Source organism: Urtica dioica, chromosome 9 (assembly GCF_054948205.1).
Source record: "Urtica dioica subsp. dioica isolate 48M chromosome 9, U.dioica_male_clone48M_v1_H2, whole genome shotgun sequence".
In the NCBI taxonomy this organism is placed as follows: domain Eukaryota; kingdom Viridiplantae; phylum Streptophyta; class Magnoliopsida; order Rosales; family Urticaceae; genus Urtica; species Urtica dioica.
The window spans coordinates 14,036,563-14,049,289 of NC_142764.1; the positions used below are offsets into that span (position 1 = coordinate 14,036,563).

Genomic DNA, 12,727 nt, shown 5'->3' on the forward strand with positions numbered 1-12,727 from the left:
CTCTACTGCTCTACTGAGCTAACTCTCGAACTCTAATGCTTAAATCAAACTCTACTGCTCTACTGATCTACCTCTGGAACTCTACTGCTTAAATCAAACTCTACTGCTCTACTGATCTACTGCTCTACTGCTCTACCTCTGGAACTCTACTGCTCTACCTCCGGAACTCTACTGCTCTACTGATCTACTGGAAATTACCAGTATCAGTAGAGTTCGACGATCATCTTCAACATTCGAAAATATTTTCCAATCAAAGTTTCATTGAGTTGGATACATATTTTTCTGGTTCAAAACTAACAAAGTTTTCAATCTAACACAACAAAAAGAAGTATCAAACTCGAAATATAAAAATTTCATTGATGAAACTACCTAAACACAAAGCCCTAATTTGTTTAGGGGTTGAGGTTTTGCACCGTCAATATCGTCGCCGTCGTCGGAACTCGACTTCGCCACCGGAATGTCTACCGCCCCGAATGAAGCTTGACTCGATGATTGGTGTGGTGTGCAAGCGAGAACCCATGTGTACCAAGCACGTACGAGCTGTTTTTTTTTTCTTTATGCGTTCATTTGGAGAGCTGGAGATTGCTGTTTTGTTTTTAAAAAAATAATAATAAAAGAAAAAAAAAAAAAAAAAAAAGGGTATATGGATGAGGTATTATTTGTTTGAGAGGGTACTCATCTAAAGTTGAAATGGCGTAATTTTTAAGGGCAAACAACAAAATTACCCTTCCTTATTGTAACAAACTTGTAAAGCGCATACTGGAATTACACCCAAGCTTCTTTTTTTCTTCTCCTCTCTTTCTCTCAATTCGTATTCCGCAGCGACGATAACTGTTGCGGTCGATTTGAGTCGCAGGCTCGGAATCACATCCTTGTGGTTCGACGACCCAGAAAAAGGTAAGCCCTAATTTCTGATTCGACAATATTTAATTAGGAAATTATGAATTGAGCTCAGAAATATGAACTTGCGTTTGAGCTTTTGGATTAAAAGCCTGTCGATACGCGTTTGTTTATTCAATTGGCTTCTAATATAGCATATCCGTTCGTCGTTTTACTCTCAATTTCAGAGAGAAATAGACCCATGGCTTCCTCTGCAGCTGAATCGTCTGCAACGAGCAGCAGAGAGTCCATTGGCGACTTACGGCAGAAAGAGGAGGTAGTGAGGGGAATAAGATCCCACGAAACTGCTTTGGCCGAGCTTAGCTCTCTTTCTTCCTCCAGGGTATTGTATCATTTTATTATGCTAATTCGATTCTTTGTTTCACTCAGTGTCGCTTTCAGTGAGTTGATCATAACTTGTTCACTTATATGAATGAATAGGGTGTGTATCAAAAGAACGGAAACTTGTATTTCCGAACTAGCGCACAGAAAGCAACAGCGTTCGAGCAAAGTAATATCTTTCGCTCCCCCTACTGTGTCTTTGTCGTTTTTTGAATATGTAGGTGAGTAGATATTGATATACTTTCTCGTGATTGTGGGTGTTTGTGGCAGAACTATTGGATCAGGCCAAATCTCGTCTAAAGCAACTGAATGCTTGATATCCACCGCAGGAAAAGATTCTGTGCATGTTATTATTGTAATCATTTCTGTGTAAACTTGAATTAGGCACCGCACACGTTATGCCACATTACTGGTTTATTTTTCTTTATGATTCTACTGTTTTTTTTTTTTTTTTTTTTTTAAGAACTTGGGTTAGATGTAATTTTAAGCCTCCGATGTTAGTCTGAGCAACTTTGTATCATTCTTCAAAGCTAATCAGGGAAGGAATTCGAAACATAATAAACATAGGAAAACCTAATTGTTAAACAGAACGAGTTGAAACACGCCGGAATACTGCAAATCAGCTTTGTAAGCTTTACTGGTTCTGGGCTCCAAATACTCCTTCATAATCTTTTTTAAGACCTTAGTAACTTGTTATATATATATATATATATATATATATATATATATAGAGAGAGAGAGAGAGAGGATAAAGACGGGGAATCAGTAGATAAAAAAGAATAACAGGGATTAAAACGCGAGTTGTCTACGATTTACCAGTACTTCCATTTGATTAAAATTCAAATTGCTAATGGAAATGACCGAAGGTAAACTTAAAAACTGGAGAAAAAGAATCAGCATATTGGCGAAAATCAGCAGCACTTGCAACAAAGTCTTCGTATTATTATATATAATACAGAATACAGTATTGAGGAAAATCGTATGGTGCTTGAATATACATCAATATATAACAGGATATAAACCATATTTATACATTGTCCAGCGTGCTGGCGTTTAATCCACAGATGCTATAGTGATACACAGATTTAGTCAGATGACTCGAGCTGTGATTTTTGTATCAGCACAATAGCGAGAGTGACAATGGAGGCATAGATTGAAGTCGGTACTTTCTGGACAACCTTTCCGACGCCGGGAACGCCTTCAGTGGCCCTCTTTGTGGCCACCGCCACCGTCGGAGCCACCACTAATGTGATGATCAGTCCCTGACTCACAACCGACATTGCTCCAGCTGTTAGCTGTTTTATGAACTTCACAAATTCTTCACGGTCGAGTTCGCCGTCCAGGTTCATGTCACATTCCTACACATAGCAATTATTAGAACCAATGATTAGCAATTATTAGAACCAATGATTTAAGGGCCGGTTGAGAATGATAGGACTGTTATGGAAATGCCAACGGATATTCTAGGGAGATTTCAAATACTGATTTGACAATTTCATCGGAATTTCTCAAATTTATTCGATTTTCAACGGAAATTTCATTATTTTCAGAAGGAAAAAAAAATTCTGGTAAACTTTCACGGTATTTTGGATCTTCTCCAAAATTACTGAAAACCACCGAAATTCAATACCACGAGATATTGGATGCTTGGTGACAGCTGGGTTCATTTTTCTTATTTTTTTTTTTTTTTTACCAGCTTTCATTGCTGTAATTTCCTGATATGAACGTACTAATACCAGACTAAAAAAAACAAACAGCAAGCTAGAGCAAGTAATAAGAGCTTTGGTATCATATAGTTGAAATATATAGTGTAAAGATTATATTTCGACCTCTCCTTCCTCTGCACTTTCATACAATTTCCACAACTTCCCTTCATTTCAATCCCTATGTACTAACATTTTTACTAATTATTCTAAATCGCCCCTAAACAAATTTGAAATGATTACAAATTACTCATTCACTCAACTGTCAACAGAAAGATATAGTCGAAGTATATTCTGAAATATCTTACATTACCAGAACCTGGCAATGAATACATCAACTATTTGGTATAATTTTTGAAACTGCTTACCGGGTTAAACTCTTTTGTGGTGTGGTTTTTCAGGGTCTATATGGGTTCATAAAAACAAAGATACAACCGCACAAAACCTTGACTTTGATATAGGATTGAAAGAAAGTGCAGAGACAATTCCAGCCAACATTAAGTAACCAATTACTGCCTCTGTAATTTATTTGGATACATAATGGGACGGTTCGTTCTAAGCTTCTGACTCTCATAAGAATGTGTAGCAAAAGCTAACAACACCTTGACATTATCGGCTTTGACTATTCTCTTATCCACCAACATCAATAATCCTTTCTACGATGGTAGATTAAAACCGTCAAACTTCCATATAAGTTATGGGTGCATGGCAATCGTCGAAACAAAAAGCCAAATCCTTCTCTTAAAATTATATGGCAATTTTTTATTGACTTTGGTGTTGATTCAATCTCAGATTTAGTAAAGAACGATTCTTCGAATGAACATCGTTTGAATTTTTATGCGCCGCATTACAGGGCTATAAGATTTACCTGAATCAACGCTCTGACTTCTTCTTTGGATGGCGGGTCAAAATGAGGCCCAGGTAAATGCTTATTAATATCACTGCAAAGTTAAACATTCCATCTCCACACTTAATACTTCCTAGCTCCTAAATGGAGAAAGAAAACGAAAGAGAGTACAGTAATCTCACTTGTACACGAGAAGGACAGCGATGTATAGCTTTTCAAATGCCAACCCAGCCTCGCTTGTCTGGTGATCCAGAAGGCGATCGAAAACCTTATCACTTATTTTCCTTATTTGCCTTTGCTTCCATTCCTTGCCTTCACATGGAATAAAGTAAAACAACATAAAACTTTGAAACCATATAGCTGAATATTCGGAATCTGACGAGCACCAGTATTATTAGTTGGTGATTCAGCAAAGACAAAGAAGAAAAAAAAAATCCTAACAAGTAAAAATCATTTATAATATGATAATATCAGGATCACAAACTCTTGTACAAAGCATAAAATAATAAATAAAAAAATTAAAAAGAAGAGGAAAAAAAAAAAAAAAAAAAAAAGGAAAGCAGGAAAACGGAAATGAAAACAAGAGATGAAGATTATGTGCCTTGAAGTCTGTCCAGAACCTGTCCCATTGCTTATCGCCGATCGGTGATCCGCGGATTGGTCGCGCAAAGAGAGAGAGAGAGAGAGAGAGAGAGAGAGAGAGAGAGTCACTCTTGTCGTTTAAAAGACGAAGAAAAACGGGGAGAGAGAGATAGCGTAAAGGTTTGGCATTATTACAGAGTCCGACTTTTATTAGAAAATGACGATATATATATATATATTGTATTTTAGTGAAATGTAAAAATATCGAGTTTATACAATTCATTTAACTCAAATGACGAAATTATAATCTTCTTTCTATTGATCTTTTATTAACGTTGACTGTAATATTTGTATGTAAACAATAATTATCTTTATTCATTTGCCTCATATATGTAATTTTTCTAAAAACTAAAAAACAAACAATAGTCTCTTAATCGTGAAGAACACAGATAGAGACAAATAGATAAAAATCGACAGTTGATAGTTATCGAAGTCACAAATTCGAACAGAGAATCGAGGATTCAGAGTTGCAATTCGAACACGGAAATGAAGTCATCTATTGGGATATATGAATTTTATTATTTAATTTTAATTTAAGGTTATTTTTATTTCAAAATTGAAATTTGAAAGTTAGGGTACTGATTTGGATTTGATTTTTTTTTATACAATAGTTAATATCAATGCTAGTGGGGAGATTTGCGACACTGTTATCTATTTTAGGATATAATTTCGTCATTTTATATTGTAAACTTTTATATTGTTATGGCGCCGTGATTTCAAATTTTACTGACAAATATATTATCGTCTGAAAAACATCACAAGTAAATCTTCAAAGAGACTTTTTACCTTGGATAAACCTTTTACATAAGGTATTTCGTAAAATCACCAAATGTATTAGTCTTTTTTTTTCATTGTTTTTGTAGGAATCCAGTCCCAGATAAATTAACAAACAATAATAATAATCGGTATCAACGGTAACGTAGCAGCTTCATAGTGGTCATGAAAAATATGGGGTCCACTCCCTGTGTTGTCAGTGCTCATTAACAAAAACACACTTTCAATTTCCCCTATTCTATCCTTTTTATATCCTTTCTCTCAAACTCAAGACTGATGCGATTACGTGTGGTTTTTGGTCCATCTCTAAAGTTTTGGGCATTTTCTCAAGTGCAAACCTAAAGTGAAGGGTTCTAGCCGGGCCTGGTCTTAGGTTGACCACAATGTAATGAGCTAACCAAGATGATCAAACCTAACTAAACACGAGCAACATTCAAGTAACTTTTTTGACAATTCAAACATTAAACGAAAACCATTAACTTCGACAATTTATAAGAGTCACAAACCTTTAGAAAATATGATAAATTTCGGATCAAAATTATCAAAAATATTAAGAGAAAATAGCAAAAAACAAAAAAATGGTTCGTCATGGGGTAGCCAATTTTTGTCCAACGTTCATGTGGCCTGCATCCCTGGCAGACACATTGGATCACAAACCCGGATCGAATTCCATCGGTGGTTTTATAAAAGAAAAAAAAAAAAAAAAAAAAAAAAAACATTACGCCATCTCTGATGGTGTCACTGTTTTATGAGCACATTGGAAGTCCAAAACTGTGATAACTTCTTCCAAACTGATCTAGGGCCTCTTATTATCATCTCGAAACAAAAGTGCCCCGAAATCTCAACTGCGAATAAAAACATATCAATGCTCCAAGAAACAAACTTGCATTTACAACACCATCTAGACCAAGACATCTTTTGCTGCAGAAACTCCACGGTATTAACTCGTGCAAGTTAATATCGTGAGAAGTGCCTTCACCTTGAGAAAGTTCGCCGCAACAAATTATGTGTCGCCTTTTGTGTCCTCTATATAAGCTATTACATTGTTACAATGAGCTATTATAAAACAACTTATCAAAAGTTCAGCTACAACAAGACCTATCTCCTAAAAGCTTCACGAGGATTCGATTTGAGTGACCATCAGAACACAGAGGTCAAACAGTTCCAGAGCTCATTGTGATGTATAAGAAAGACAAGAAAAGAAACATATTTGCACTTTACACAGTCCAATCCTCAATGATCCGATCAATCAACAACAACACGTTCTTCGCTTCATTACCCTCCAAAGCTTCTCTCAAATCCTCTGCCTCTCGAACCCTCGCTTCCCTCAACAAAGCTCTATAGACCAACTTCCCAGTATCGCTGCATCGAAAGTCCTCATAGGAGCCAGCCATCATCACCGCTCTCAACACCTTCAAACTCTCAAACACCATCTCATTTCTGCCACACACACACGCAAATGACTAAAGCCACCATTGAGCAGAATTGAGTACTCAACATCTTTACTGTTCCAACAAAAAAATAAAAACTAGCATTGACGAACCTGGAAAACCCGGTAATGAAAACCCCGGCGAGTTTAGCGTCAAGGGAGAAGGGCGAGTTAGGCGTGGCGAGCCAGTTGAAAAGCGTGAGGGCGTCGGTGGGGCGGGATTTGTTGAAGTAGGAGGCGGCGAGGACGGCGGCGATGGGGGTGACGTGGCGGCGGCGGAGGCGGGCGAGGAAGGAGAGGGAGCGCTCGGTGCCGGGCTTGGAGGCGAGGCGGTCGAGGAGAGGCGACAGGGACACTGAGCCCGGCGGCGGGTTGGTGAGGAGCGCCGTGATGGCCAGTTTGGCGGCGACTTTCACGCGGTCGGCGAGGCACAGCCGCGGGATCAGGAAATTCGTTCGGGCCAACTGGTTTTTCGTTAATGGTCGGTGAGGAGACGAAGAAGAGTACCGGGAAGTGGAACGGAGGAGTTCGAACTGTCGTTTAACAGATTTCATTGTCGTCACTGCAATCTCGGGACTTTAGGAGAAGGGGTTTCACAGGCTTTTTTTCTGTCATCTGTCACGGCATTTTAACTTTTAGGATAGCCCTCTATTTATTTAATTTTTTTTTTAATTTTTTTTTTTACGGGAGACCTTTTAAGGCTTTGATTGGTAGTAGTCTGATGAAAAAAAATGGATGAGTGGATTAAGTAGTAGACAAAAGAAACAAAAATTTACAAGTGTTTGTGCTTTAGCCAACGTTTTGTAATTTTTTTGTAAATAGCTAAAAACTGTTATAAATATTTCGTAAAAGATCATATTTACTATAAATTTACTCTGCATTTTTTGTTATTTTTATAGCGTAAATATATTTACGTGACTATTTACAAAAAATTAACGAAACGTTGGTTATTTCAAAATTTCTAACGTTACATATGGCAAGATAGACACTGGACTCTTTATTATATTATATTATGTTCGTAATGTGTAGATTGGACCATTAGTTAGCTTAATGACTGTATGCCTATTGTTTTTAATGATATTTTATTATATTATATATGTATGTTGCAGATTTAGACGAGTGTTTTGTGTAGTCTAATTGTTGAATGTTAATTAAATACTTGAACAAAATGAGAACTGTAAGAAAGTCCCACATGATTTGTGTAGTTGAGTTATATCAACTCTCAGATATTATAAATAGAGAAGTAAATTGCAAACCAATTGAAGACAAAGCAATCAATGATTGTTGGGCTTCTGAAAATTATAAGCCCAATAAAGTTTAAACGTTGTTTTTGATAAATAAAAAAAATTATGAAATCTGGCTTGATATCAGCCCAAAAATGAGTTATGTATTTCGCTACCGCGATTGTGCAGATTACGAGATTTTAATCTTTGGTTTTAATGGGTGTAGGAAATAAAACTGTGGGTCCCACCAGAGATCAAGGACGGATGAACGAGCAAAGTATTTAGCTTTGAAAATCCACTCCACCAAGCAATCCGGGAATTGAACGAGCCTCCAAGCTTAGTGAGCAAACAAGGGCTTGGCAAGTTAAAAATGAAGTACCATCAAGAGTACTACATGTTCGACAAAAGAAAAGCGGTTATTATGAATTTTTAATAAATTGTTTGGTATAGTGTGAAGGAAAATTAGAATCCATAAGTTTGATATAAATTAAAATCGAGAGTCATGATTGGTGTTTTGTATACTAAAATTATTAAATAGTTATTTGCTTTGTACAATATCTATAGTATTAAATATTATGTGTAATTTACTCTAATTTTTTGTTTTCATTTTTCTCAATCCCGCCAAATTGAAATGGATCATTTTTTGTGAGTCCCACTGAAAATCAATCTCGCCTAATTTTCTCGTTCCCCCCTCTTCCCTACCAAACGATAAGGCGGCGCAAAAAACCGTAAATCGGACCGGATCAGTGATTTTTAGACCTCCGGTCCGGTTTAAAACGGTTTTTTTTCCTTCCGGTCCGGTCTAGCCATTGCAAACGGTCCGGTCCAGTTTTTTTTATAAAACCCGTTAAACCGGACAAGACCGGTTTATGTATAAAAAAACAAAAAACAAAAATTAATATCCAATTAGCCAAATTAGATATTTCTCCATTTATTTACCTCCCGTACATGACTATATGTTTTTGTTTTGGTGAAAAATGTAATGTTTTTTTTAATTATATAAAACGGTTCAAAACGGTCTAAAACGGTCTAGAACGGTCCGGTCTAAACGATTCAAACGGTTCAAAACGGTCCGGTCCGGTTTAAAAAATTCAAAACGGTCCGGTCCGGTCCGGTTTGTACAGTTTTTTGCTCCGGTCCGGTCTGGTTTTTTGGCCGATTTTGGACCGGACCGGACTGTGCACATGCCTACAAACGACACAATGAATTTCTTTTCATAAAATAATCCTTCCTCATTTAATTAAAATTTTACGTTTAAGCTAAAAATATATCTTCCTTTTTTATTTTTTTTTAATGACAGTTTTGGCTCCTCAACCATGATCACTTTAACAAGTTGAACATCTGACTACAAAATTGCCGTTTCAATCTTTTTTGCAGTCAAAGTTTCACATGTTGCATTTGACGTTAAAATAGCCGGAAATTAGGTCATGTAGTTGTCATGCGACTTTTAAATATGGACAAATTATAATCATACAATACAATTAAAATATAAATAACAATAAAATTACCAAAAAAATATTTATTATAAAATGAAGGGCGTTGTAGATTTGTAGTCAAAACTAAACTATAAAATTGAGATGTAGCCAACGTTTACAAACGCTTAAGAAATAGTGAATAATAATTATATTTGACTTAAATATCATTATATTAAACATGTTATAATTAAAAAAATGTAAATAATTTAAAAGAACTCAACAATTAATGACAATTAATATACCAATGGTGAATTCCGATGAAATTCTACAATAGTAGACATGATTTTTCATCAAACACAATAGATCTATTTTTGAAGCTCTCCGCGCCACGAATCCGTATGATTTGGAATCACCCAATTTTTTAGTTCATATGAGGAAGATATGGACATTTGAAGTTTTGATTAGAAAAAAAATTGTATGAGAGAGAAAGAGTTAGCAATAAAAAAAAGGCTGGAAGGACAAAATGAAAAATTTAAATGACTTATTCAAGTGTCACCTCATCTGTTTGGCTATTTTTTTAATAAATTTCCAAACGTTGGTTATATCCCAAACGTGTTGTTTGGAATGGCATAGTAAATTACAAATTTCAAAAATTAAAGAGACGAGATGCTGTGAGAAGATAGACTAAACAATTGAGAGGAATACATTGAAACGGTTTAGTAAATTTTTGGCCTGATCTCCTTCGTCTTCTTCACCCATTTTGGTGCATCAAAAGGTCATTGCAGAGTCGCGACAAGGAGATTCAACAAACCTTCTTAGGTGCATCAGATTCTTTTTTGAGTCTTGATAGAACATTCAACCCATTCAAAGAGGCTTGGGTGAGAGATTCAAAGTCACAAATTCACCTGTTTTCCAAAGAAGAATGGCTGCGATCAATGATGGAGAGGAGGCTCATTGGTTCACCGGAGAGGGGCTCACAAAATCACTTGTTTTTCTAATGTTTTTATTTTTGGTCAAAATAGAGCAATGTTATAAAGGAGATGCTGAGATTTTTACCAAACTTGGCGATGACTACGAAATTGTCGAACATGACGAACTTGCACACGACGGTCGCTCAGGGCCACATCCACATCAATAGGTGTCATGGTTCATGCTTTAAATCTAAATGATTCAAATGAAACTGTAATCTAATTAGAGGATCAACATTTGCTCGTTAAATTGTCATTCCGAATGGATCCTTATTACCCTCTAACCGAGAATATGTGACTAGCTAATAATTCGGAAGCGTCGAGTTTGGAGGCGGTGAGGTGATGCGAGAAGAGGCTACAGGGAGGCTATATGGTTATGAGACGATGCCACTGGGTTGCGAGGTCGGACGGACGGCGGGGATTTGTGGCAGTGAATACAAAATATAGTTAGGGATAAGGTTAGGGCAGCCTGGGTCTCGGAGGGGTTGTGGGGTTTAGAAGGCAGGGGTGAGTGGCCCTGCGTTGGGGTTGGTCGGCTAGAGGGCTATGGTGGTGAAAGGGAGGCTGTGGTGGCGGCGTAGAGACTGTGGTGGTGGGTTATGGTGGTGGGTTGTGGTGGTGGCGGTGGGTAGTGGTGGCGAGGTGGTGGTGCAACGGAGAAGGTCCGAGAGAGAGTTAGAGAGAAAAAGAGTTTAGAAAAAGGGCCTAGAGAGAAACCTTTGGGGGAATAGGTGTAGGACTTGTGGCGGCATAGTAATGAATCGATGGACCCGTACTGGTCTATCGGGGACTCTGCCGGTTAACACTTAAAAATGCTTAATTAAGAATCGATCTTGAGTCCATTAGGTTACATCATGTGTTAATTACAACGCAGCAACAGTAGGTAAACAAAACAACACTACAATTATACAATGATCGACTCAGAAGTCAGAGTTCAAAACCCAAAAACGCAAACCTGGATTTCGAGAGTACGATTAAATAGAAGAACTCAAAATTGCTCGACTTTCGTCTTCCGTGCGATCGATCACAATTATTATAATGAATGAGGGAAAATAAAATCTTAGGGGGTTTTATTCTGGTTCGGATCTGACTGGTTGGATTAGTCGGACTTGTTACCCTTTGTTAACTTTAAGGAGGTGCGTTTTGCTTTGCTTATTTTTAGGTGTTTTTGCTTTTTTTTTTAGAACTTTAAGTCAATTTTTATATTTGGTAAATTAAAATAAAAACACTTTAATAAAAAGTTCTGGTTTTTTTAGGGCGGCGCAAAAAAACCGTAAAAACTGTAAACCGGACCGTACCGGTGATTTTTAGACCGCCGATCCGGTTTAAAACGGTTTTTTTTCCCCGGTCCGGTCTCTTCAAACGGTCCGGTCCGGTTTTTTTTTAAAAAAAAATCGTTAAACCGGACCGGACCGGTTTATTTAAAAAATTAAAAAATAAAAATAAATAAATTAATGTCTAATTAGCCAAATTAGACATTTGTGCATGTATTTCCCTCACATACATGACTATATGTTTTTGTTTTGGTGGAAAATTAATGGTTTTTTTTAATTTTAATTATGTAAAACGGTTCAAAACGGTCCAAACTGTCCAAAACGGTCCGGTCCGGTCCGGTCTAAACGGTTCAAAACGGTCCAAACGGTTCAAAACAGTCCGGTCCAGTCTACACGATTCAAAACAGTCCGCTCCGGTCCGGTTTTTTCAGTTTTTTGGTCCGGTCCGGTTCGTGTTTTTTTGAACCGTTTTGAACGGTCCGGTCCGATTTTTTGGCCGGTTTTGGACCGGACCGGACCGTGCACAAGCCTAGTTTTTTTATAGGCAAATTTTAAAAGCAGATATTTGATACTTTTTCTAAAAGCCACTTTTGTAGAGATTAGTTTCTCTCTCCACCTACTATTTATTTTTCTTTCCGTAACTTTTATTTTTGGGATTTCTTTCCGTAACTTGGTTTCTTTCTGCAACTCTTCTCACAATTCTCTGCAACAACAAAAAAAAAATCAAAAGGTATGTGATTTTTATATTATTTATCTGTAGTTACATCCATGTTTACAATTCTCTGCTAGTTTCCACGTTGTTTTTCTTTGCTTTCAATTGTTTTCAATCAGTCACATGTTTTGCTTTCAATTGCTTTCAGACGTAGACAATACAAAACACATATTTTATTATACAAGCCTGATATTATAACACATAGTTTTAGATAGGCTCATAAATGACATATTTTAATATATTATTTTATTGTACGTAGTCAATAGGATTCTAAGGGTTAGTCGTACATTGCTGCGCTTGTACTGTTTGAAATTACTTAGGTTGCTATTGATAACTGTTCCATTAAAAGCTCGCGGTTGGGTTACGTTTTGCTGCTTCCTCACAACTTATAATAACAAAATATACTACCGATGAAAGTCAAGTTAGCTTTCAAAGCCCATATAAATTTAGGATGAAATTCTGTATATAGCTATATTGATAACAATAAGATATTTTAAAATAATAATCTACTAATAATAT

The 12,727-nt window shown here is 36.7% G+C and overlaps 3 protein-coding genes across 4 annotated transcripts; 1 reads left to right on the top strand and 2 right to left on the bottom strand.

Annotated features, from left to right (window-relative positions):
- The first annotated feature begins 721 nt into the window (after nucleotides 1–721).
- On the top strand, nucleotides 722–1,646 carry LOC149385123 (Prefoldin chaperone subunit family protein). 2 transcript variants are annotated; one of them, XM_089626789.1, is made up of 4 exons: nucleotides 722–897; nucleotides 1,068–1,222; nucleotides 1,321–1,390; nucleotides 1,492–1,646. In XM_089626789.1, exons 2-4 carry the CDS (start codon nucleotides 1,082–1,084, stop codon nucleotides 1,536–1,538), a joined length of 258 nt encoding a protein of 85 aa, XP_089482915.1. In that variant the 5' UTR covers nucleotides 722–897; nucleotides 1,068–1,081; the 3' UTR covers nucleotides 1,539–1,646. The 2 variants fall into 2 exon arrangements, with proteins under 2 accessions (XP_089482915.1, XP_089482916.1); XM_089626790.1 differs by having other exon boundaries at nucleotides 724–897; nucleotides 1,056–1,222.
- Nucleotides 1,647–2,137: 491 nt separating this feature from the next.
- On the bottom strand, nucleotides 2,138–4,566 carry LOC149385124 (Calcium-binding EF hand family protein). The gene is made up of 4 exons (XM_089624887.1): nucleotides 4,373–4,566; nucleotides 3,954–4,083; nucleotides 3,793–3,865; nucleotides 2,138–2,579 (listed from the first exon to the last, which is right to left on the bottom strand). Exons 1-4 carry the CDS (start codon nucleotides 4,398–4,400, stop codon nucleotides 2,307–2,309), a joined length of 504 nt encoding a protein of 167 aa, XP_089481013.1. The 5' UTR covers nucleotides 4,401–4,566; the 3' UTR covers nucleotides 2,138–2,306.
- Nucleotides 4,567–5,951: 1,385 nt separating this feature from the next.
- Nucleotides 5,952–7,218, bottom strand: LOC149385125 (uncharacterized). Its single transcript, XM_089627031.1, has 2 exons — nucleotides 6,731–7,218; nucleotides 5,952–6,627 (listed from the first exon to the last, which is right to left on the bottom strand). Exons 1-2 carry the CDS (start codon nucleotides 7,168–7,170, stop codon nucleotides 6,405–6,407), a joined length of 663 nt encoding a protein of 220 aa, XP_089483157.1. The 5' UTR covers nucleotides 7,171–7,218; the 3' UTR covers nucleotides 5,952–6,404.
- Between the last annotated feature and the right edge of the window lie 5,509 nt (nucleotides 7,219–12,727).

Excerpts from the sequence above, each read along its gene's own strand:
- LOC149385123 (XM_089626789.1), top strand. The coding sequence starts at position 1,082 with ATGGCTTCCTCTGCAGCTGAATCGTCTGCAACGAGCAGCAGAGAGTCC. Across the intron at positions 1,223-1,320 it reads GCTCTCTTTCTTCCTCCAGG|GGTGTGTATCAAAAGAACGG; the intron begins GTATTGTATCAT and ends ATGAATGAATAG. Across the intron at positions 1,391-1,491 it reads AGCAACAGCGTTCGAGCAAA|AACTATTGGATCAGGCCAAA; the intron begins GTAATATCTTTC and ends TGTTTGTGGCAG.
- LOC149385124 (XM_089624887.1), bottom strand. The coding sequence starts at position 4,400 with ATGGGACAGGTTCTGGACAGACTTCAAG. Across the intron at positions 3,866-3,953 it reads GCTGTCCTTCTCGTGTACAA|TGATATTAATAAGCATTTAC; the intron begins GTGAGATTACTG and ends TTAACTTTGCAG. Across the intron at positions 2,580-3,792 it reads AAGTCAGAGCGTTGATTCAG|GAATGTGACATGAACCTGGA; the intron begins GTAAATCTTATA and ends TGCTATGTGTAG.
- LOC149385125 (XM_089627031.1), bottom strand. The coding sequence starts at position 7,170 with ATGAAATCTGTTAAACGACAGTTCGAACTCCTCCGTTCCACTTCCCGG. Across the intron at positions 6,628-6,730 it reads TTCATTACCGGGTTTTCCAG|AAATGAGATGGTGTTTGAGA; the intron begins GTTCGTCAATGC and ends TGTGTGTGGCAG.